Raw genomic sequence first — 25,703 nt, 5'->3', positions numbered from 1 at the left:
TGTGTGTGTGTGTGTGTGTGTGTGTGTGTGTGTGTGTGTGTGTGTGTGTGTGTGTGTGTGTGTGTGTGTGTGTGTGAGTTTGTGTGTCTGGGAGACTTTGTATACTTGTGAGTGTGTGTTTAAATATGTTTGTGTTTACATTTTTACACATCAACGCTTTCCGTGGAAAGGATGGGGGGTGGGGTTGGGGTGGGGGTGGGGGGGGTCATCGCTCACTTGGTCCCACACACCATGAGGGTGTCTGCTGGTCTTGCCCCTGATTTGGGTCAAGGGACACCCCATTCAGGTCCATTCCATCCCCCCAGAACCCCCTGCTGCTTCTGCGCTCCATCCCATCTCAGCAGCCTCTTACTCCTCCATGCCAGGGATTGTTTCCAAAGATTACACTTAATATGAATATCCATAAACAGAATGGGACTCCCAGACTGTGAAAGCTATCAAAGACATATTTGCATCTAATCCTCAAAGAACCCCCTCCCACCCCTTACAGAGAACTCGCTACCCCCTTTCGGCCCCCCGAAAAGATCCTACTAAACCTCCTCTGAAAAAAAAAACCTTCAAACCTGCCATCCCCCCAGCCCCAGAAACCCCCCCTCTTGCCCCCCGGACCATCCCATCCATTCCCCAACCGTTGGGCCAGACAAGACCAGACCACTTCTGTTGGGGATTATTTGGCTTAGTGATGAATAATGGATGACCATCTCCCCTCTGGCTCTCCACCACAGTAGCACCTCTCAATTGGCCTTGGCATCAAGCCATTCACTGGCCTGTCTGGATGGCGGCTTGGCCGGCTGGCAGGCTACCCGGCCCAAGAGATCTGCAAGGTGATTGCAATATTGGGAAAGTATGGACAGAATATTAGTTATGAATATTGAAAAAACTGTGATATTCATCCATTTACAAAGGTTTAGATCTGTATTATGCAGCATAAAGCAATATTATCCAGTATAAAGTAAGCATTTTATAATTTAGCAATCAAAAGGGTTTCATGTAAAATATCATTTTATTTTGAAGTTTTAAACGTCGAAAATAATAGTTAAAAGTTTTCCTTCACACATGTTTGAAAGTGCAAATCTCTCCTTGAAGTATTTACTAGAAAGCCACACTTTGAATATGAAATTACTAAAGCCCTTTCAATAAATTAATATATAAATCAATTGTCTTTGATACTGAGTATACCACGGGGGCAGAAAGAGTGTTGTACAGAGCGTGGGAGAAAGGCCTGAACATTGTCCTTGCCCTGAAAAGCAAGGAAGCCACTCTTCTTTTATTCTTTCTCTCATCCTTGTTTTGCACTTTATCTCTTTTCATTCGCTTCGCTCTCCGTCTTATTTTCAATGGAGCACTTGGGGCCAAAGAGATGTCAGTGGTGTGGATACACACACACAAACGCACACACACAAGGACACACCTGGGCATAAGAGCGTCAGCTGAAAGGAGACAAGTTCATCTAAAGGGCCTGGCGAACAGTAACACAGGAGGGGCCGAGTCCCTTTGTGCCCCTGGTCCGCTCAGAGGCTTCTTACCCCTCGCTCCTCCTGAAGACAGACTCCCAAGGTGCAATTCGACAAGATGGTTTTTGTACACTCATTATTTGTGACCCTTTTTTGTCTTTCATTTTCTTGTTTTACGGCTTTGTTTGTTTGTTTCTTTCAGCCGAGGGGCAGAGTAGCCTTGGGTCTTTTGACGACAGCTGTGCTGCCGAGCGCCGCATAGAAACAACACAAGTTCGGCACAATGACTGACAAGCGCTTTGTAGGAAAGGAGGCCCACAATGAATGTGTCCCCACTAAAGACTACCGGTTGGCCCCATAAAGACCAGAATATTAGAGGCAGCCTGGTCCGAGAGTGTCAACTGCGTTAATGCGACCCCCCCACTGGTGTAGTTTGGACAAGCTGCATCATGCCGGACAGCAAGCATATGTTCTAAAGTGTGTATGTAAAGTCCAAACTGGAAAAACTGAAGACTGACAGATCTATCTGTAAGATCTAAAAAAATCAGGAAAAATGACAGTAACAAAGAGACTATAACCACTTTGTTCCCAATATTACACAGAGAAAAGCTACAAAAAACATCCAAAACATAGAAGTTAATACAGAAAACCAATACATACTGCAGGCAGAGGAAAGTATGTACAGGGTGTAGTAAGGTCGAGGTCTGCCGCTAGTCCCCACCACCCCCCAGTCCCACTCTCTTTAACCCCTGGGCCGCAGGAATGAACCAGGAGTGAACCTTGAGTGGCGCGGCATTTCTCAGAAACTTCCAGAAACTTCCAGAAACTTCCAGAACCCTTCACCCCTCAACCTCGATGGTCTTAGCCTCAGTCACCCCTGCAGCAGCTGGAGCAGCTCAGAGGCACATACATAAGAATATATGTGGGGTAAACACTGATAAGAGAGGATAAGGAAAGTAAACATAAGTAAGCACAAAAGAACTATACATGTAAATAGGATACAGGTTGAAAAATTCTATGGTCTGGCCTTACTGCCGAACAGTTATTTCAGTATTAGATAACTGAATGGCAAGTCCCTCGCTAGTCATTTATTAATCCCCTAAAAACTCCTTTCTGTGTATCAGAGTCATAGATTAGGAAGTTTTGCACATGAAAACAATCCCATTATGCCTTAAAGTAGCTTATATGCAACTGTACGACATTGCGAGTGTGCAGATCTGTGAAGTCCCTGCCTCTCTTTCCAACCATCCCTCTACTGCTTGCTGCAGCTCAGCATACCAGCTCACCTATAGCTCTGCTCAAACACTGCAAAACTGATCTGCTCTAAACAGTGACAAGTTGTAAGATTGGAGTAATTTAGCTATACGTCTTTGATTCTTAAGCAGACTAATGATACTGAAAGCACCACCCTGTAAGTTGACAAAATTGATTCCTTATATTAGGAATGCTTAAAACCCCAGAAGTCTGAATTTCTCATTGTTTTTTGGGGGATTGTCATCTGTACACTACAGATTTAAAGTGGAAACACAAAGTCATGGCGTTGCCTGCTTCTTTTGCTGATGATATCTCTTGTATCAAATTATAGATACTAGTATATGGACATGTTAAATGTCAGTGATTATGATTTGATTTAGTGGTTTGGTATTACAGTTCTATAAAGGGCTTATGTGAAATATGTTTGACAAAGGATTGGTAAAATTCAAGAAGTAATTTCACATTTAATCTCAGCCCTGAAAACATTGGAGTCTGTATTTCCTATAATTCAGTGTCTTTAATTAGATACTCAACGGCTGGCAAAGTCTGACGATATCATCAGAGTTATTCTCTCAAACTTTCAGGACTTTGGAAACCTCAATGCAGTACGACCAAAGACATTACACAGATGAGTAAACTGAACATTGTGTGCAAAATCAATCAGCTGAAGTATCGCTTTGTTGCTCCACATCCATCCACCACCATGGACGTGCACCTTTACAAACAGCCCAACTGCATAAATGCTGCACTGCCTCCTGCATTGGCACTCACCTTTGGCAGTGGATGGAAGTCATGAGATGTGGATTTGTTCAATGGGGATGCAATTCTTAGTAACACTGGGCTGCTGGGGTCATGGGTTCAAATTCCTCCTGCCCGACTCTGCTCCACACCATTTAAGACATATTTATAAGCCACCAAAAAATGTGTAAACATCTTCTTGTTTTCATTCTTGTCACATTTTCTTTCATCATGAAATTTTGCGATTATGTTTAAAGCTTTATGTCCAACTAACAACTATTTTAACTCCACATTCACGCGGCTATGAATATCATTTTGGTGGACAACTGAATTCTATTCCATTATTTTGTTGCATGAATTCAAAGGAGTAGTTCAACATTTTTTAACAATACAGTTATGTGGTTATTTGTAGCTTGCTGTAGCCTTGTATTAACTGGACAGATACGATAGTGGTAACAGTTTATTCTAATTCTGAAGAAGAAGGCAAAAAATACAGTGCACAGATCACCTTGGTGTCTTCAATGGCTACAGTCAAAAGCATGTAAAAATAATCGCAATACTGATGAAAAAAAACCAAAACAACTACCAAGTATTTTCAGTGAAACACCAGCCAGAATCAATAACTCTGAGAATCCCTGTCATGGGTGACATAGTTTACAAGCTATAAATTATGTATTTGCTGAGTTACTGTCCAGCCGAACTGACACTGAAATATAATGGCTTAAAGAGGGCAGAGGATGAACTTTGCCTCTTTATTCACAGGACAGTAAACAGGCGCCCTGCTGTCTCCTACTGCACACACTGCATACAGGTCTCTGTCACACACACACACACACACACACACACACAGACATAGACACACATGCAGGTGCAATGAAAAGCACACATAAGTCAGAGGGTACTGATAATATGACCCTGTTTTACTGGCCATATAAATTCTGCCAGCAGTGTTGCACCTGGAGAACACACGCACACCTACAAGCAAATATGATCGCAAGCAACCCACATGAATGCTGAGGGTTTAACAGTTAAAACATTGTGACACTGAGCTCCACTCCCCGAGGTTCAAGGTCAGATGAGTCGGTCTCTGGAATCCACTGGCCTTCCTCGCTCCACCCACCCTCACCCCTTGACCCTCCCCTCTCCTTTCCAGCCTCCCATGCTCTGGAATGAGCCACCCCTGCAGTGTGCCAAAGGAAACCCCTACAGCAGTGGACCAACCACATACTGATATCATACAGTGCAGCTTTCATTGAAATTGTGCTGACCTGCACAAGGCTGGTAATTACGTCTTAGCGCACACACGCACAAAGCAGCACAAACACCCTGGAAGTAATGTGCAGTAACGTTTTTAGGATCGCTGATGTCCTAAAGGTCAATAATAAAGGCACTGCATATATGATTGCGCACCATGAAAGAGTCCACTCAATTATGAGCCTGCGCTGTATCCAACACATTCCTTCCCCCTCACCCCTCGCCCCCTGTCCTTCTTTTTCACTCCGAGGTCAAAGTTTTCACCTTATCTGGAAGCCATCAGCAGTACCAGTCCCACCTCTGTGAGTCATTTAGCTGAAACTGTTGCACGTCGTTAAAATCCTTCTCTCTGGGTCGGAGAAGTAGGAAAAAAAAGAGGAAAAAAAAAATCACACATAGAGACATTTAAAGCAATACTTCACAAACGAGGTAATCCAGGTCTCTGCCAAGATTTTCCCTGCCAGTTACAGCACATATTGTCTAGCGGGCAGACCACGACTCAGATGTTGTGAAGGAGAAAGAGGAGGAGAAGGAGGGGGTTGATTCTGCTGTGATCCAGTTTACTATTTTGGCTGGGGCTTTCTTCTCGCTGTGTGGTCATGGGGGAGATCGGCACTGCCAGCAGGCACTGAGGACACTGGCTGGCCACAGCCCGACACAGAAGCCACATGGTCAGAGCGAGTCAAGAGGGGGAGAAGTGTAAGGAGAAAATGGGGTGAGGAATGCGGGTGAGGTTATTTTGGTTTTCTCTTTTATGTTCTCACATTTTCTCACTGTCCATCCCCACCACCCCCGTCTCTTCTTCCTCTCCCTCGTGCTCCTCGAATGCTTCCTCCTCGATCTTGCACTTCAACTTCAGCCTGACCAAACTTGTAGCCTCGTCCCTCTTATCCATCTGTCTGTCCCTCTTTTCTCCCTTCCCCCTTGTCTCTCTCTCTCTCTCTCTCTCTCTCTCTCTCTCCTCAGACAGACACAGCTACCCTCCTGGACGTTTCCTTTCTGCCGGCCTGCCCCAACAAAGGTGCTCAGTCATGTGAAACCTAATCTCCAGCCCCCCAAAACCTGACCCATGACCCCTTCAGTCTTCACACAGCCAGAGGGGGAGGGGAACCCAGGCAGGAAAGGGAGGCTTTTGGGAAAAGGTCACATTCCCGAAGACACTTTTGTGTACGCACGTGTGTGTGTGTCCATGTGCGTATGTGTGTGTGAGCGTGCATGCACCCAATCCATTATGCGGTTTGTGTTCCAGCGTGAGCATGTGTGTTTGATTCTGCGTCTGCATACAAACATGCATAAAGGGAAATTTTCCTGTGCTCTCCTGTGTGCTTACCTGCCTGTTAAGTTTTCATGTATGTGGTTTGCGTGTGTCTGCTGTACAGTAGCTGTGAGTGTCTGCGTGCATAGGCACAATGTATGTGCATGTTTGTGAGAAAGCACTTTCAGCCCTGGAGCGTCACTGCCGATAGACAAAACACAGACTTTGTTTTTTAGCCGGGCCAGACCTGCAAGTCTTGTCTGGGCAGAGCTCCTCTCCTTCCACCCTATAATGGCAATCCTCAGATCTTTGTGTATGTGGGAGTGTGTCTGTAAAACACAGTGTGTGCATGTGTGAGGCACTGGGTGTCAGCTGTCCTGGGTGATTAGTGCTTTTATATTGTTCCAAGGAGCCCGGACGAGGCCCCCTCTTCACTGCACCAGAGCACAGCTGCAGTGAGCCTCTCCATCGCTGTTTTTTCAGCCTTCTTCTACTCACTGACACTCGTGAGCCGGGCTCGAACCCAAGAAAAAATGATCCTGAAACAGAGGCAAGAACTAGAGGAAGAAAAATGGACAAAAAAGCGGACCGTGACAGAGTGCGTATAGCATGTGGAATGAAGAAAAGGAGGGATAGGAGAGATAAAGAGGGATGATCCACAGACAGTTGACGTAAGAAGGCGACAAAAGCAATAGAGAGAAGGAGCAAAGGCAGAGGAATATAGGGAAGGCAGCGGACGGGGAGAAGTGGCATATTAGGGGGATTAGAGAGTCGATTCAATGCACTGACTCTCTCCTGGAAAGGATTTCCCCAGTTATGCCTGGGAGGCCTCCACTGCTTTAAACACACGTCAGGACACAGAAAGCGAGAGGTGAAGCAGGGGAAAAAAGCAAAAGAGGGAGGTGGTAATCTTTATCTTTTCAAGAATGTTTCTAAACTAGTTATAATTAGCATAATGAACTAATAAATTCTTGCCCTCCAACAGAGAGGCAGCATATTCCCCCAAGACGAGCCAGAAATTACCGTAACACAAATAACACTTTTCATTTTCTCCAACATCTTGTTTTGCAAATGAAACATGACTTCATGAAGAAAACAATTCCAAGAAGACCATAAATATTATTTTCTGCATGACAAACCTTCTAAAAACTATTCTCTCGAGTCATAGAGCTGCGACTGTTGCTTTTACGATTTAAGGACATATGTCTACACAGGAGGGGGAGGCAGGGGATGGTAGGCAAGAGCTGAGAGTCTGCTATGGGAAAACTATGTCTGCTATGCACGGGTTGATTGGTGGCAGGATTTGTGGGCCAGAGCATTGTTGTTCTCCTGACATTGAACTTGGGTGATCTTAGACAAGTGAGCAGGGGTAACCCCCTCCTAAAGATTACAAGTGTGTATATGTGCAAGAACACACAGACACACTGCCTAACAATTCCCCTCTCCCAACACCCACCCAACCAAGCCCACTTCCTTGCAACTCTGCTTTATCTCAACTGTCAACACCTGGCCTAAGCAGGAACCTCTCTCTATCTGTGAACTTTAATCTGGCCCTGCTAGGCAAATAGTGCCGGGCTCGGACAAGGAGAGTGATTAGTCTGTCACGTTGCCCTCCAGTGCTTCAGCGGGAATGGAAGGAAAGAGGGAAGGGAGCGGTCGGAAGAAAAGAAAAAGAGAGATTGGGACCTAGGAAGACACACATAGAAGCAGATAAAGTATCTTGAAAAAAGAGCAGAAACACACAAAGTCTGAACAGAGACACCAGGAGAGGAAAAGGTAGGGGAAAGACAGTAGATGAATGTTTGCTGGAGATATAACACAGATGCTTATGACCTGACAAGGCCAGAGACACAAACATGATGGTGAACATCTACCTCCGTGACTTGTAACTTTAGCCATGAAAACGTGACTACAAAAAAAACAGAAAAACATACAGTGCACTTAAGCATAATGTAGAAAAATTAGTTGTTTATGCATGTGCTTTGGTGTTTGTTTCTGCTCTGAATGCTTTCATACATTTACATTTTAATCAGAGAGCGAGTATGCAAACCACAATAAAAGGAAAAAGCACCAGTTTCAGATATGTATGTAATACTTTTTATTTTTTTTCAAGACAAAATGGCTGAGTGAAGAGAATAATGCAGACAACAGCTGAAAATAGAGTGGCATCTCCATAACTGAAATATAACAACAACAAAAATCTGTAGGTTGAGAAAGAACTCATAAATGTCGGTCAATGACCTTTGGTCATCGAACAGAGAAATTAAGCCATCGCAATTCATCAGGAGGGAGAAAACTGAACTGGTTTGTTTTGCAGTAACTCTGTTCTGAACAGAGCATGTGTGTGTGTGTATAGTCATAATAAATAATGTTGGCCAATGCCACAGGTCAACTTCAAGTTCAGTTCAGAACAAATAGCTTGAGAGTAAATACAGAACACAGGATGAAATCAGGCTGAAAACTTAAACGTACCTCAATACCATCAACAATGATAACATGTACCAAACTTTTCTTTTCATGATTTCAGTTCTATTTAGGATATGCCTTGCATATGAGATGTACCATATTTAAATTATAAAGCACCATGGTCCTTTTGGCAATGAAAAAAAAAATCAAAATAACTAAAAGAAAACTGTAGCAAAAAAAAGGCTTTTCAGATTGATGTTGGATTGATTGCATATGACAAAATGTCTTTTTCAAAAAACAGCTGGAATGTTATCAGGTGGTACATGATCAAGGACAGTAAAAAGTTGGCTACCAAGAAAACCCAACAATAGCTTGTATTACTGCATATAAAATGGCAGGAGAGAAAAATATATAAAACAAACTAAAAAGATATGTACAACCACCTGTTTTTACCTCATTGTGGTCACTCCAGCGGGACTGCCTGAAAAGGCCATCATATGACCTCTCACCCTTGGGGAACACCACAAGATTTTATTTTTCAAAAACATACTTATTTTCAAGCATACAAATTATTCACACTATATTATCCTGCCAAAATAAGAAAATATACGGTGGCAGCTTGTTGGGATTTTTTTCACTACAGAAAAAAGGGTACATTGAAACCTTTAAAGAGTACAGGCAAAACAGTTAAAAATACAGGCTCCAACATAAATACTATAAGTGCCTACACTAAGTGAACATTAATTTCAAATACCATTCTAAATACAGGAAAAAAGTAGACCATAAATGTGTTTTGAACATAGGAACTTACATGAGTGTGCATTTTCCTATGTGTTTTAAGTTCTCTCTATATATTTATATATCATAAATCTCTCCCCGATTCAAATTTTTGTTCAACCTGAAGACTTGTGTATAGTGAAGGCAAAAAGATGAGAGACATGTTCATTACATAGTGATCGAGTCCTGGATGTCACCAGGACGGAAAAGAGAAACAACAGTAGAACAACAAAAAATTAAAACTGAATTTAAATAAGGTTCTCCCCTAAAGATATTGAAGTGTTACCTTAAAAAAAATCAACAACACATTTTACTTATCTTTTTAAATGAAATTTGTAGAATGTTTATTTTTCTGTACTGAGCAGTATATTTCTATAGTTGGTATGAAGCAGGATATTTCTATGGCGGTTCCTGCATTGATAGTTCCAAGAGCCAAACTGATGTTTAGTTCTCAGAAGGAGACATGGCTGGCAACAGTTTCTAGTTCATCTCTTTCTTAACATGTTTTTGTTCTTTTTTTTGTTTTTAATGCAAAGCAATGACACCACACTAATCTGTCAGCATAAGAGCAAGTTTTCCCTTGAGTGTCCGACTGTAAACTGGGAAAATTGAACAGTGCACGTAGGTAGTCCCAGATCTGAAATCTGGTCCTCATTTTATACTCAACCGACTGTACCTCCGATTAGAGAGACAGATACAGAATCCAAGGCAGAGTGACAAGTGCTATATCATCAACAATGACAGGGGGTGGAGATAAAAACAAAAATACAGCTACCACAATGAGGTCTAAAGCAGGTTAACTTAAAAAACGGGAACATTTTACTCTTAAAAACTTGTCCAGAAGGGGTAGTTTGCTGAAAAAAAAAAAGTATTTCTACTGAATTTAGACTCTTGATTTTGTTTGATTTAGACTTCCATTTAAGACAGTTTCCAATGTGAGTTAATAAAAATAGGTTTCAGATTACTTAAGGGTTTCTAATGTCTAATGTGGGTAAAGAGAATTAACGCTATAATTACATAAATTTTTGAATTGTAGAGACACCTGGTAAACCCACTCCCCGCTCACTACCCCGACCCTCACCCACCCTTATGCTCCTACACCCACCCAACCCTCACCCAAAATCTGTCTGGCTTACAATGACTAAATCCCACTCTGTGGTCTTCAAGTGACCGCTGGCTACACTGCCTGTCCGGCTGACACCGAAGAAACATAATTCTGTGCTACTTACAAAAAGAAAAAACAAGCAAACTTTTAATTTTCAAAGAAACTAAACACTCTGGAAAATTAAGAGCTTTACGTTGGTTAAAACAACTCATCAGAGTACCCTCTCAGTATGGTACACATGTACCGAAAAACACCTAAATGGAAACTTTACACACTAAACTCCTACTCCTTTTTGTAGCATGTACCATGCCAGTAAACAGAATTGTAATCTTGAAAATAACAATATACAAGTGTCAGGCAGATAAATGATTTACCAGAGATACGCATAATTGTTTTTTTTTGTTTTTTTTTCATTTTTGTTTCAGCTGGTTCCCTACGCTCTGCTTAGTCCAAAAAAAAAAAAAAAACCGACAGGGTCAGGTGCTTGATGCAAGGACCTGCTTATTCCATATGTGCACAAAAATGTCCTGTAATCTTTTATAGCTGAAACTCCGAGCTTATAGCAAAAAGGAGGATTAACTAATGCAGGTAAAATATCCAAGGCACTCTTTGTTGTCATTTCACACCATATTGTTAATTTCATTGCTGCTTGTAAAAGAAATATTTCATGGCGCTAGTGCCTAGCATTTCATAGGCAGCCCAATTTCTTATATATATATATCTCTTATCTCAATGTTGCATGGAAAATCTTTCACAAAGATCAGTTTGCTTGTCTTGATGTTTTGATAATATGACACTGTCCACTATGTTTGAACACAAAACTTTACATGATATGTAAAACAGTATGTACTGTATGCAGCATGGGTTTTCATAACTAGTTTTTTTATGTTGAAGAAATCAAACAAATCAACAGCAACACATGTACAACCAAACCCACCAGCCGAGGACAATTTTCTCTCTAAGTAGCCAAAACACACTGAGCATGCTGTCCAGTTACAAAAAATACAAAACGTGTAAATTATTGCACAATAGAAAGGCTCAAAAAGTTTTGCGTTTGATGCAATAGTATTGCCCCATTGATGGATCATGCATCCAGCTTTTTCCAGTCAGGGGTGAGAACAGGGCTGCACTGCACACTGGTGTCTAACCCTGTTGTCCTTTCCCCTCACTTATCGGCTAGTTAGCCAGGGTTGCGTTTTAGCCAGGGGAGCTGAGAGAGAGCTGCCAGCATGCTGCTCTTTGCCTACTCAGTCTTAATGTCATTAGCCAGAGGGCGGTCACTGTGCCACTTCTTCATGTGTTTCTCCAGAGTGCTGTATACACTGAAAGGCATGTGGCAGATTTCACATTTGTACACGTCCTTGCCCATCTGTCCGTGGGTCTTCATGTGGCGGGTGAGCTTTGAGCTCTGGGCGCACGCATAGCTGCACAGCTCACATTTGTAGGGCCGCTCTCCAGTGTGACTGCGCCGGTGCACTGTCAAATTGCTGCAGTTCTTGAATACCTTGCCACAAAACTCACAAGTGTCACTGCGGCGGCCATCCTTGGAGCTCGGCCTGCCATTCCCACTGCCGCCGTGGGGAGTGCTGGCTCCACTGCCGGTGCCGCTGCGGCCCGAAGCAGCCCGCTCACCATCCAGCTCGCCAGGTGGAGTGGAGAAGCGCAAGCTGCCATTTTCTGACGAGTGCTCAGATGAGGAGGCGAAGGGCGATTGTCTGGAGTCCCCACCTGTGAAGCTGATGAAGGGGTCCTTGAGTTGCCGAGAGGCAGCGTAGCCGGCTAGCCACTGAGAGTAGACGTTCTCTGTGTTCGGGATGGTTGGCGTGGGGGGGTCGATGTCTTTCTCCACCTTGATGCGCTTGGACAGGGGACTGAGGGAACCAGGACTGACCCCTCCACCCAACAGCTTCCTGGACAGGTTGTCATTGGGTAGCGATCCCAGGCCGTTTATGGTAGTGGTGGATCCATCATCTACCCGGTCCGACTCCATGGCTGAGTCCTCATCACCAGGCTCACGGGACAAACTCCGGCGGTGTGGGTAAAGGGCCTCGCTGTTCTGGTGGTGTCGGGCCCCTTCTAGCCGCAGGCTGAAACGATAGTCATTCCTTCCCTCCTCGTCGACTCCAGGCTTACTCTCAATTTCCTCCTCCTCTGCCTCTCCCTCCTCCTCCTCCTCCTCTTCCTCCTCCTCTTCTTCCTCTTCTTCCTCCTCTTCCTCTTCCTCCTCATCTTCTTCCTCTTCTTCTCCATTTTCAGGCATAAGCCCATTGTTTTCACTCTTGAACTTAGCCACCACTGACTTGAGAGCATCTGTAGCACTGCCCATTAGCTCACTGGTACCAGGTTCAGGGGAGCTCGCAGTCGAGAGGCCATCGTCTGACTTGGTATTTAGCACCGTAGATTTGCTCTGACAGTGAGTTTTCATGTGGCGTTTTAGTTTGCTGGCCTGCGTGCAGGCGTGGTTACAGAGATGACATTTGAATGGCTTTTCGCCGGTGTGGCTACGTCGGTGAACGATAAGGTTGCTCTGGAACTTGAAGGTCTTCCCGCAGAATTCACAAGATTTTGCCTTGAGAGGGGTGCCTGGTTGGACTGCATTTGATACAGGATTAGGTGTGGAACGTGAGCCAGAGGGTGACTGAGACGTGGAAAGGGGAGGTGTAGCTGAAAATGGAGGCTTAGAACCTGGCTGGAATGGCTGCAGCAGCCGTTGCATAGGGTTGGGCCTGTTCGGGGAGAGAGGTGGGGAACCTCCAGTGGCATTGCCGGCCAGCTCACGCAGACGTCTAGAGAAGTCCATGCTCTGAGGAGGATCTAATGGTACCGAGTTCAGCCTCATCACCCTGTCAAAGGCGCTGGGATGATGCGTTGCCAAGGCCAGGTCATCCGGGCTGAGGTGGTGGCGTGGTGGTGGGCTGAACAGCGGTGGTGTTCGGGGGTAACGGCCCTCACGAGGTGTAGACGCTGAATCCCGGCCGGAACCAGAGCCCGGCATCCTCAGGAGGCTGTAAGGACTGCCGTCAGCCAAGTGGACAGCATGGAGGGGAGGTTGGGAGGAGGCACAGTCACCCCCCATTCCAGGAGCTGCAGCCACGCGGGGGGTGAGGGGGCTGCCAGGCTCGCTCTCCAAATAGATGCGGAAGCCGTGGGTGTTCTGGGCATGCTGGAGCAGGAACCAGGCACTGGTGAAGGGCTGTTTGCATGTGGTGCAGGTGTAACTGCTGGGCTCATCTTTATCTGACAAAAAAAAGGACACACAGAGAGAAATTAATTTACATTTAAAAGGACTCGAGCTGATTAACCAATTAACTGAAATCATACTGTAATTTCAGAATGATACATGACACTTCATGATAAAAGTGACGTTTGGAAACAGAATGCAGCAGCAAACCAATTGCTATTTTTTCACTTGCAAAGTCCTAATGCGTGTTACACTGACTATTACTTTTGGCCAAAATGACTACGATTAGAAGGATTAAAAAATGGAACTGAAAAATTTAATTTAATGAAATAATTCCCCATTTCAATATGAAAATAATACTTAGACAATCTAAGAACTAGAACATATGTAAAAAAAATCTGCATTTTATTTTTTATACTTTGAAATTAATCTATAAAACAGAATATCTCATGCAGAAAATACACAATTTACTCAGTTGAGAAGGAATAGGAATATTTCAAACAATAATTGACTTTCAATAGCACTTGCACACTGACCTGAGATTTGCCTGACAATGCACGCCTAATCTCGTTAAACACACTCATCTCTCCTCCAATGCCTTGTTTACAGAATTAGCAAGGCTAAAGTGGGACATGTATCTGATGCTGCATATTAACACTGAATACAAATAGGAGGTCACATGTTAATAAATTGTACCAGTGTTTATCACAAAAAACACACATTCACAGCAAAAAGAAGCAAAGGGGAAAATTGTGTATGCGTGTTTGTGTGTGGGTGGGGAGGCTCCTATGAAAATGCATTTCATGCATTACTTTTCTATTTCTGATATTTCATGCTTTATGGATTTATTTAAATCCTCTCAGGTGAATAGAAAAGGAGAAGAAGGGGAAAGCAGAAGTGAGAGATATGCAAAATAAGAAGCATCCGCCACTTGCAAATGTGCTCCCTCTTTCATCTTTTGGGTTTCTTATCCTTTCTTCTCTTTTTTTTTTTTTCCACTGGAGGGCATTTTTCTGAAGTCATTTGCAGACACTGAACCCAAAACCATTGCCATACTGTGTTAGAAAGGGAGAACAAGGGAATGGGAGAGAGGAAGATAGGTCGTGTGTGCATGATTGAGACTATGAGCGATCTCTAAGATGGTGGATGGACAGTCTTGCATGTTTTAAGCCTGCTGCGGCAGAGAGACAAAGGGTGAAGAAGGAGCAGAAAAAGAAGACAGCAGCTGAGAAAAAAGAAGGATGCTGAGGATGAGCAATTGAGGGAACTGACTGGTGTTTTTATGGTTGGCCTTTCTATCACAAGTGTCTACGTCCACCGTGGCCCCTTTCGAACAATCTCACTTAAAGACCAGAACACGGCATAAAATGTGCACCCAATCAAACCTCCACGCAAACCTTTTTCTCTTGACTGAAAAGAGTTGGAAGGGGGTATACTGGTAAATTATGGATCATTACAATCTGCAAAAATTACAGTTAATTGCTGCCACCTGCAAGGGGCTTTGACCCACTATGGAATTTTTCCATCATAAAAAAGCCATTTGCCCATACACATTTTTTGCTCGCTCTCTCATAAGCACAAATAAAATGTGCCTATTACATTAGCTTTGGCTATATGTACGTTTCCTGATTATGTGTGTGTTTTTATGGCTTTAACTAGAAAGGCCCATATCACTCGTAAAACGGTTGCAATAACCTGGCCTCTCCTGTTCTCCTTTGCTTTGATTTGCAGCCTCTACACACTTCCTCATTCCTGCCGTAATGTGTGAGCAGAGAGTGTTTATGCACAAGGAGGAAAATAGATGATTTTTTTCCGTTATTGTGAAGGACAAGAGAGAAAGACGGGTGGGGTTTGGCTTGAATGTTGTCTTCTCCGACGAAACTCAGGCACGTCTGTCAGAGGAAAAGAAAACACAGGGGGATCGTGGAAGTGAAGGAAGGAGGCAGGGAAAAAGGAAAGGAGGGAGAGAAGTGTGGCGTGAAGAGAACATTCCTAATGATAACCCACTACATTTCTGAAGGACACAAGAGCCACAACATAGCACTTCAAAGCTGCCAGTCCATTCATTTTCTATCTATGGACATTTGACAAACTGTGCCCATGCTACAAGCAGTGACGATAATTGTTATTCCCATCCCGGCAGTGGACACATTGATGGGCATCAACAAACCAGACCAATGCATGCCTAGATTCACAACAATGGCAGAGAAGATATCTAAATAAGCCCCCTATTGTCCTTAATAGCTGTCCTCAAAGGGATGGAGAGACTGTTATTCAAAAGGATAAAAGACATTCTGACAAGGCGTTTGAAGGCCTTGAAGGATTTTTTCTCTCTCTCTTGCTAGTACAGAACTGTGTGAGGGAAGAAGGATGATCTTATAAACGCGTCTGTCCTCTAATGGAATAAAGGAGAGCTCCCTCTCACTCTCCCAATCTGTCTCTCTTTCTAGTAACTTTAAGTCTGTGGCGAGCTGGGGCTAGAGAGCAGAAGAGCTGGGGCTAATGCTGGATCTCCAGGTCCCTTTGAAATAGGATCTGCAGAGACGAGAAACCACACTGACAAGCCCTTAGCTGCCATTTCATGGCAGGAGCTGAAAGAGGGGACTTTGGAGGAGAAAAGACAGAAAGTATATAGCAGAAGTGAGATAGGGGCAGGAGGATCAAGCGCAAAAAAAAAAAAAAGTGAATAACGATAATCAGAAAAAGAAGAATATAAAGAACTAAAGAGGCAGAGCCCAGAGGAGAGACATAGAACAGTCAAAGGAAGAGAACAGGGGGGTTAACAAGTCTTTCACAGCCATTTCAGTGCATTGCAACACAGAGCAGGAGGAGACTATTATGGTCCTGGTAATGGACACTGCACTGCTATCTTGCAGAGAATATGATCCAGGGCACATGCAAAAAGTGTAACTGATGCAAGGATAGGAGCAAAATTATGACGCCTTAAACAGCAGATAAAGTCACCTTACACCAGACTCACACCACCATCCCAGACAACACAGTGTTGACTAAGCAATATATAGTCTAGAAAGTCTAGTCGACTGAGGCACACACTTTGCACATGCAGATTGCTCTATTGTTAGTGACCCAACCCCCAAACCTAGTTCCACACACATCGAGGTAGTCTTAACCACCACACACAGATGCACAGGGAAAAACCATCCCATCCCATTTTCCTTTATCCCAAATACAGGCACAATCAAACAAAGCAACAGATGCCAAGACAGCCATGATGTCGACCCAGCGTTGGCAGGTTAATGATGCCTTAAGAAAAAAAACTGTCATCAGCTGTCTCCTTCTCCTTTTATCTCTCAGTAAAACCCATCAACACACTCCTTCAAACTTTCCAAACATACATTGAAAAGTTAAAAGACTTGACTTGACCTCAACTCATGTTTTTTTTTTTTTTTTTTTTTGTTTCGTCCTTGACCAACCCTGAGAGTAGGCTCAGGCCATCCTGGTGTGACCACACAGCTTTCACTGTTATTGGTCATTTAGCTAATGGAGGAACGAGCTAACAGGATTAGCTCGCAGGCCTTCCAAAAGGAGGATGAGGAGGAAGGCACAGAGACAGAAGACGCAGCAGGGACGCGACACGTCACCGCCATTTTCCCAAAGTTATCAGTCGCTGCAGCTCGAGAGAGCACTCAACACACACCTGAAAAGTGATTATGCTAATAGCAGGTCTTTGCCAATATTCATAAGTGTTTATAGGTGTTGGAGTGAGTGCCTTGGGAAGATGGAGGGTTGTCAATACAGTGCCTCTTAAGAGTGCCTCAGCCGTAACTGCTGTTAATGTGATTACTACTCTGTTTATGTCATTAGGGTATTCACAGTCAGGGATTGGACAGGGGTGAAGGGTGAAGCAGGAGAGGAGAGGTTGAGGAAAAAGATGGGGGAGTAGCAGAGGCTCACATTAGAGAGTATCCTGTATTTTCTACATGTATTCTTTTGCATGAATTTCAGGTGAATTATAATAGAAATAAATATTTTTATCAAAAGAACACAATAGATTTAGAGAGTAAGAGAAGCATCTGTCATATTGGGTTGCTGTGTGGGATGACTTCCTACATGTTATCACCTAAAGTTGCAATATCTGTCTCCGCTTACTTCCATGCCTCTATCTGTTTGTGTGCACACAGCCACACACACACACCCAGGCTCATACACTCACTTCTTTGTCCGGGGCCAGGCTTCGCCGTGGTGCGCTGAGCCACTGGCCACAGACAAAAGGCTTGTTTGACCAACACTTGTTCCTGAGACAAAGCCGGATGCAGGAAATACAGTTTGCAAAACAGAAAGTCAGGCCAAGTCTGGCTGGTGTTGGGAGTCACACATTACACAACTGGGACAAACTGACCACTAGCCACCACATTAATCACAAATGGAGAAAAAGGGGGGAAAGAAGGAGGCATAGAAAGGGACAGTGAGGGAAAGACAGAGGTAGATGAGGAGAAGAAAAGCCTAGCTGGCATGAACAAGCAAAGGAGGGGGAGGCAGATCTCCAGATAAAGACGCATGGTGGTCTTTGAGGGCCTGTGCCCAGTATAAAGTAATCTGCTGGCTGTGGCTTTGTCTCCAATCAGACTTTCACACTTCTTACCTTTCCTCTCCCCTTCTCCTTCTACTGAAAGTTGATAAGAGCAACAGTGGAACTGAGGAGTTTCTCTGAGCCTCTAAGAAACCATTATGGACAGATGGCATCCACACAGGGTCCAATGAATGCATGCACCATACACAATAGACAAATGTGTGCGCGCATGTGTGTGTGTGTGGTGGGCAAGTCAGCATGTTTTTCATATGGATGTGCTTTTGCATGTGTGTGAGTGGTTTCTTTAATGGACATTTCCATGCCTGCATTCATTCATGTGTATGTGTGTATATGTGGTCATTTATATTTAATACATTTGGCACAATCATTTTAAAATTAGCATTGCAGTCCGTTTCCCTGTGTAACCTTACTCCCTTTGATCTTTTCTCAGTTGAACTGTGTTTGAACTGACCATCCACCCACCCATCTATCTGTCTATCCGTCTTTCTTTCCCTCCATCCATCCATCTATCCATTCATCCATCTCGACTAAGCCCAGCTGGATGGTTTCGTGCCTGGGTGCGGCTTGGGTCCGGCAGACCTTATAATAGGTTGGGCCAGCCGTGTCTCTGATGCAGATCATTATTTGCTCTCTGCTTACCAGCGACGGTGGGAGGCCGCACACTATTGTTTCTCATCCTAGCTTTAATGGTACAGTGAAAGGACCTCTGGGCTTCTAAGCTTAACCAGTCTAATTAAATGGACCATCGCTTATGTAAGCATCCACAGAGATTATTTATTGAGTTGGGATCCGCTTCACAGGATCAAACCACCGTCAACAAAAGCCAATGCTCAGTGGAGAAGGTATTAAATAAAGGAGTGGAATCAAAGAAACTGCAAACTGCCAAGTGTCAGTTTAAGCACACATATCCAGGTACATAAGAAGACTTAATCAAGCAGGAGTATTTTTGGACTCGGGCAATATCCCAGATGGGCAAGAAGTCTCTGAGCACTTCAGAGGGGAAATGTGAAAAGTGTTCTGTCAAGAAGATATGTCTCAATAAACTGCAGCTTAGGGAGAGGAGAATAGAGTAAAACAGGCTAATGAAGAATATAACACAATATAAGACGTAGAAATCATCTAAATACATTAGAATAGAATAAAATACATGAACATATTTGGCTTCTTAAATATCAACATATAGACATTCAGATGAGTGCATCTGTGTCTTTCCTTACAAGCATCATTCCTGTTTGAAGTGCAATGACAAGATAGCCTCTGTATGACACGAAGCCAGCAGCCTGCGCCTCACTATCTCTGCATAGCTCAGCTTATGACAGGCTGGCGTCCCTGCAGAAAGGATGGAGGGGGACCAGGGAGGTCGACGAGCTGCACATTTCTGCATAAATCTCCAGATAGATAGCATCAGGAGAAGAGAAACAGGGGAGGGGGCCAGGCAAGCAGCGAAGGATGATAAGGCCCCCGGGGCAGGGCATTCGACACTGTCAAAACTGTTTCGTCTCTGGCTATTGGACGAGTGGAGCGCGTTATGAGCCTGCATACCATTTGCCAGGACGCGATTCGGCTTCACCGGAGCATACAGGGCCCTGCATCTGACCTCTTCCTCTTTTCCCTTCCTTGAGTCTTCACAGACATGCATAAGATGGACAGAGCATCACAAACACCACATGGAAAAGGACTATGAAGATCTGAAGCAGGCATGTTGCATTACAACAAAAGCTTGCAAAAGAAACAAAAGAAAAAGAAGCTAGGTTAAACAGCAGCTTTACTGCTGAATATTCTGAGCAATCAGCAAGTCAATAGCAGAAATTATAAGAAGACAACATGTTAGTGATTTAAAATGAGCAATCAAACACTGCTTCACATGCCTGATAAATGTCAGGACAGTCATGTTTATATCACCTGCAATCAGCTTCAACACACAAAGACTTGCAATAAGGAGCAAAAATGTGAACGATTGTCTTGTTTCATACTTATTGTTCTTTCATCATTTTTGTCTTACTGTAAATTTTTATTATACAATACCAAAGTGCAAGTTCATTTCTTATGTACTTCGTTTGTTTAATAGTTTCAACACCTTTGTACTTGTGTACTTGGCACACATTTCAACATCCTCTTATTCCTCTTATGCTTAAAAAATGAGGCTTTCTTCACCAGAAATACAATTAAAACTTAAGTTTTTCTGAAAGTAAAGGTTTCATTTGTTATAGTCCGTATAATGCTTCTGTTTCTGGTATTTCATCCACCTTCTGTGCTTGTAATGCCATATTAAGCACAAAAAACTACAGCACAAAGCAAAATCTGAATTCACACACAGTGTGCACTGTAGATGGACCTGCACAGTCAAAGTTACATAAATTATACATTAAAAAGTAGGGGTGAAACAAAAAGCAGAAGTATGTAGGCCTTATTGAGCCCTGATTGAGGCAGTGTTAAAGGAGGGGAGGGAGAAAGCGAAAGAGTGAGAAGGAAAGTTTAAGAGGAGGAGTGGGCTGTGAGACTTCCCCTGATCTGCAGGCACAGACCTGTAGTTAGGGTATCTCCGAGCTCATGGAGGTCCGGACATATGCTCACAAACCCACACACTGTTACACACACACTGTTACACACACACACACACACACACACACACACAGGGTGAGTCTATGTGGACTGAGTAAACACTTCAGATTGTCTGGAGAATAGAGTCATTCCTCCTTGTTCTCTGTCCCTCAGTCTGCCTTCGTTACTCCTCCTTCCATCAGGCAATTTCCTTAACATGCTCTGATGGCAGTACCCAGAGAGGTTAAAGTGTGTCTATTTCTTACACGCACTATGACCCACAGTTTCTCCCTCGCCTTTTTCTCTTACACCCCTATAACACTCACAAGCACTGTACCACAAATAGTTCTTCTTCTCTACAGCCCAAAGGGACACTTCACTTGGCTGTAAACACCTGTGTCACAATACACTCCTCATCTTTTCCAGCCACTCATTTAGGTCTCAAAATCCATCCATCAGGCCAGTGCAAACGAGCCTCTTTTTTTTTGCTTCTTACCTTTAGCTGAGATGCTCTGTCACTGTAAATAACACTTCCAGAGAAAATGAGACACAAGGAAAAGTAAGGGGCGAGGCAGAGAAATATACTCATCATTATCTAAATCGCTTTGGGACGGCACTGAGGGTGCAGCAATTTGGGGGCTGTACGGCGGGTTCACTGGGCAAATCACTGGTAAAATACTGCGCTTCTTCTAGCCCTAGTGCTGGAGTGGGTTAGAAAACACAAAGTTATGACTAGTGCTGATCTGAGTTTGTTCCTGCTCACAGTAGCCCCAGAAAGCACTCAAGCTTGGGGCATCACTTAGATACCAGGGAACAAGGGCTGTTTTAAACATGCAGTTATTTTTCACCCTGTCCTACCACCTCGGGGTGAGAGGACCAGGGCATGTGAGCTTGGGCCAACCATAGCAGCTCGTTATGCATAGGGAGCCTCGAGGCATTGTGAAGGGACATGGCACTTTAAAACAAGAGGGCCAGTGTGTTGGAGTGTCCCGTGGCCGGGAGCTGTGAAGGCTGAGGGTTTAACACGCATCCCATCTGCTGTGTGTGACTGTGCACACGGTGGTCAAGTGGTTAAGGAAGCATCAATAGCCAGACTCTTCAGATCGAACTGTGTCTCGGGGTCAACGAACAAATTCATTATTCTTAGAAACAGAAAAGGTCAAAGTCGATCACAAGTTCAGTGTATTTTTAAAAAAAAATTGCATCACACTTGCTTATTTTCAAGTCGAATTCACCGCGGTGACATAACTAAAAAAGCATAAGACACGAAGTTCCCTGATCCTGTAATAAGCACATGGACACAAACAGGAGACCTCAGTGCCCCAAACCACCACATCCCTTCATCCAAACCGCCATTATTAATTCATCGAGGAGAAAAACTGTGTTGGGTCGTTGCTCAGCCCAGACGCTTTCCAAATCTTGATTAAAATTGCAAAATGGCCTCCTGTTCAGCCCTAATTCAGCTCCTTCAAGACATTCTGACAGAAGCAAGAGGAGACGTGGCAAAACGAGGAAGTGGTCAGACATCTAAAGTGACCTACATATATTCCTTTAAATGCAATAATCTTACTGTAACTATTCCAGAGGCTTGATGCCAACCAGGGCTGCACCTTCATGACGTGTTACTTTGAACCAACGCCTCAAAAAAGTGGTTGCCAAATCACACGAGTCAAGGTTAGACTGCGCATTAAAAAGCAGCATATTCTCTCCCAATGACACAAGACTGTACTGTACATGCCAGAGAAAAGACTGTAGGGTTAGAGCGGGGTGAAGGCAGCCAGTAAATGTACATGTAACGTTTACCATCAATAACAGCCTGCGAGATGGATGGACCATATGCTGGGCAATGGCAGGCCACGCTCCACACTATTCTTCATCTTTGAGACTCGCTGTACCAGATTCCTGCCTACTAATTGAAGACATGTGGTCTGATCAGTCACTGTAGCGACGAAGGAAAGATGGGTACAATGGCGGACAGTAGGACCTAGTGTAGCCGAGAGAGGCAACAACCCAGAACCTAACTGCTCTGTCATTCAACAGAAGGTAGAATTCGCATTTATACTAACAATACGTTTAACTTTGCTGTGCTTGTTAAAATCATTTGAAATCGTGTTCAACACGGCTTCCTGTGTCTTTTCAGTTCCATCCCATACATACCCACACCGTCAGTGGCCTGTTAAAACCGCGGCATGTGGATCCTTCTGCTTATTCTCCCAGGAGGTGTGTCAGGAACATGCATAGGTCCAAGCAGTAGTGAGCGTGATATTAATTAAGGTAGCCAACCTGTAGGTTCCTTTGTGCCCAGCTGTAGAGCATAAATCAGGCTTTTAACGAGGCTAGGGCCCTAAGATCTCAAACCATGCTGGAATGCTACCTGCACAGCCATGCCAAAAATCTGTCTGGGTCTAGGGCTCCTATAGATCACCATGTTTATATGGAGGGCTATAGCGACCTACCCTGGGGAGGGAAGGAGGCAGGGCGAAGCAGAGGAGCAGAAAAGGAGGGTGGCAAAAGGGGGACAAGAGCTATTTCTATTGGGTCACTGGGTTTAAGTAAATATGTGGCATGTTGCTGTGTGCAAGTGTGCATGTACGTTGCATGCTTGTGTGCTACATCTCAGTTTCTATGATGATTCCTGAAAAAAAAACAAAAAAAAACAAGAAAAAGCAGTATAAGACAGACGTGGCTAAAAAAAAAAACACAGATGAGGAGGATGGCAGTAATAGGTGTAAACTCGAGCAAGAATCATCAGCAAATTAGCAACAGACTCTCCATTAGGACATACTTAACACATGCACTGGAAGATTGCCAAAATGAGCTTTTAAGCCTCAAAAAGAGTTGATGAGCAGAACATGTGAAGAAAGTCTGTGTGCCTTTGGTGACAGAAGGATTTATTCACAGACAGCTGCAGGACAGGACACACACATGCACAGACTGACTGACTGGCTGGTTGGCTGGCTGGGTGAGTCCACCTCTGAGCCATCGTTTCTGCACAGAAAGGGTCCGTGAACTCAGACATTCCACAGCAAGCAGTGACAAGACACATTTACACATATACACATATAGCCAATAGGCAGAAATAATGCAAATACATGCATCTACAGTCACTGCAGAAGCAATGAGACTTTAGACTATTTTCAAAAGCATTAAATGCTCTCTGTGCTTTTCAACTACAGTGGAAAGATTATGAGCAATGGACGATGTATAAATAAGCCAGTGTAGAAGTGTGTGTGGAAGTGCAGATATTTGGATTAATGGCTGATCCGGGATGGGTAGAGCTGGTTCTCTCAGGCTGCACTCTGCAGCACCACCTGAGATTTATGGGCCAGATGTTTGTGCCATTGCTTCTCTAACAGACTATAAAACTTCATTTACAGAAGGCAACAGTGGAGTAAAGCATCTACAAAATGCAAAAATTTCACTACACCAGTGCAACTCCAAATCGTTTAAGAGCATCTTTTTCTTCTATAGCTCCTTTTTTTCCTGTTTCTCTCTTGTCACTTACACAATCGCAGCCCTGACAGGAATGTAACTCCACTCCCTGCCAACGTGAACTCAGGTTCTCAAGATCCACCCTGTCATTTTGAGAATGGCTGACAACCCCCGGCTGAAACTGGGGTCGCGGGGGCATCGACCTCAGCGGACTGCTTGTGTTGCATTCCCAGAAATGAACTTTGTTTGGTCATGGTCACACTGTAAAGCTCCTATATGCTCATTCCATACATGACCAGCTGATATGGTTGCAGGCTTACAGAAAGGCCAAAGTGTCAGAGTGCTTTAGAGATGACCCAGCAGCTATCTGGTGCACCTTTGACACTGCTGCATAGACATATAAAGACATAAAAAGATATGTTTGCTCTTAAAAGACATGGCCTTTATTGCTCTCGTCCGGTTTCTTCACCTTTACAGTACACAGAGGGAGTAGCTGGTGAAAAGAGGAATTAAGGGCAGTGAGAGAACAAGGATATTATCTGAAGAGGAAAGGGTGTAGTTGAAGGGTGTCAAGAATGGCGTAAAAAGCTGTGAAGAGGAGAACAAAAAAGTGGTGGACAGCTTTACACTGCAGCACCCCATTCTAGATTACATTAGTGGCAGCTGCTTCCTTTGTGTGGTTTTATGGCCTAGCCCCAAGAAAAAGCTGCTAAAATTTCATTTAATCTGCTGCAGAAACTCAAGTGTCTATCAGCCACTCAAACAAGGGGCCTAAAAGCACCATGCTCTCATATATCTGAGGCAAAATAATGCTAATAATATCTCTCTCCGTAGCCATACAGGCAGACATTTTGTGTAACCAAAGAGGGCTCGCCTGTGCCGCTGGTGCATGGGAAACTGGCCCAGTCCAGGGGCAGGCCTTTAATGGTGGGTGAGGAAGCCAGACAACGTCCTCCTTCTTCCCTCCATCTCTCCCCCTTTTATCTTCACCTCCTGTTCATCCTCGCAAGTCATTAGCTTATGTTAATCACTTAAACTACCAAGAGTGACCCCCAATTTCATTTAGTATGCCAGTATATTTAACAGCAGATGACGACGCAGCTGCTACAACTGATTTATTAAGGTAACATAATTGTATGGCCGAGCCTGTATTTTGTACTAATTTGTATTAACTTCTTGACAGACTTTAATGCGTAGTGTGTGATGAGATAAACTCCATCCCTCACTCAGCATTTCTTTTACTATAAAAGTAAATAAATATGTACTAAAACATATAAAAATCAACTATTATAGAATTAACAGTCACATTCATGTGTTTTGGTTCTTGTAGAGCTGCATCATGTTCAGTGTGAACATGAAAGAGCAGTTATTTACCCTACAAACTCTGAACAAAGGCTGCCTAATGATTTCTGCCAAAAACCCAAGTCTATAAACTGGCAACAAGTCTAGCAAAAGTCAGTACTAATAAAATAATCTCAGCATTATACTTAAACCTTTTGAACCCCAAGACCCACCAGCAGATTTGAAAGGCATGTTACTGTTTTAAAAATCACATAAATTACACCACTTCTCACAGCTAAAATGTGAAAAGAACATTTTCAGCAAAAAATTCGGAGCTCTTCAAAGTGCCATGACTGCCACAGCAGCAGCCGACAACTGCATGAGAAAATTCCAGCACTCCTGCACTGCACTCTTCACATAAACTGGGATGAACTGCAGGCAGTGCTGCCACAGAGCAGATAGGAGACAAGTAT

At 43.8% G+C, this 25,703-nt stretch overlaps 1 protein-coding gene across 1 annotated transcript in view; it reads right to left on the bottom strand.

Moving 5' to 3' along the window:
- Positions 1 to 8,029: 8,029 nt before the first annotated feature.
- Positions 8,030 to 25,703, bottom strand: part of bcl11ab (BCL11 transcription factor A b) — a 35,176-nt gene continuing 17,502 nt past the window's right edge. Inside the window, exon 3 of the mRNA XM_035949517.2 lies at positions 8,030 to 13,480. Coding sequence (XP_035805410.2) covers positions 11,487 to 13,480 — 1,994 coding nt within the window. The 3' untranslated portion in view covers positions 8,030 to 11,486. The remainder of the gene's footprint in view (positions 13,481 to 25,703) is intronic.

The sequence above is a fragment of the Amphiprion ocellaris genome, chromosome 4, assembly GCF_022539595.1.
Source record: "Amphiprion ocellaris isolate individual 3 ecotype Okinawa chromosome 4, ASM2253959v1, whole genome shotgun sequence".
Classification (NCBI taxonomy): domain Eukaryota; kingdom Metazoa; phylum Chordata; class Actinopteri; family Pomacentridae; genus Amphiprion; species Amphiprion ocellaris.
Note: the sequence above shows the minus strand (reverse complement) of the source record. Positions and strands in the feature narration are given on the sequence as shown.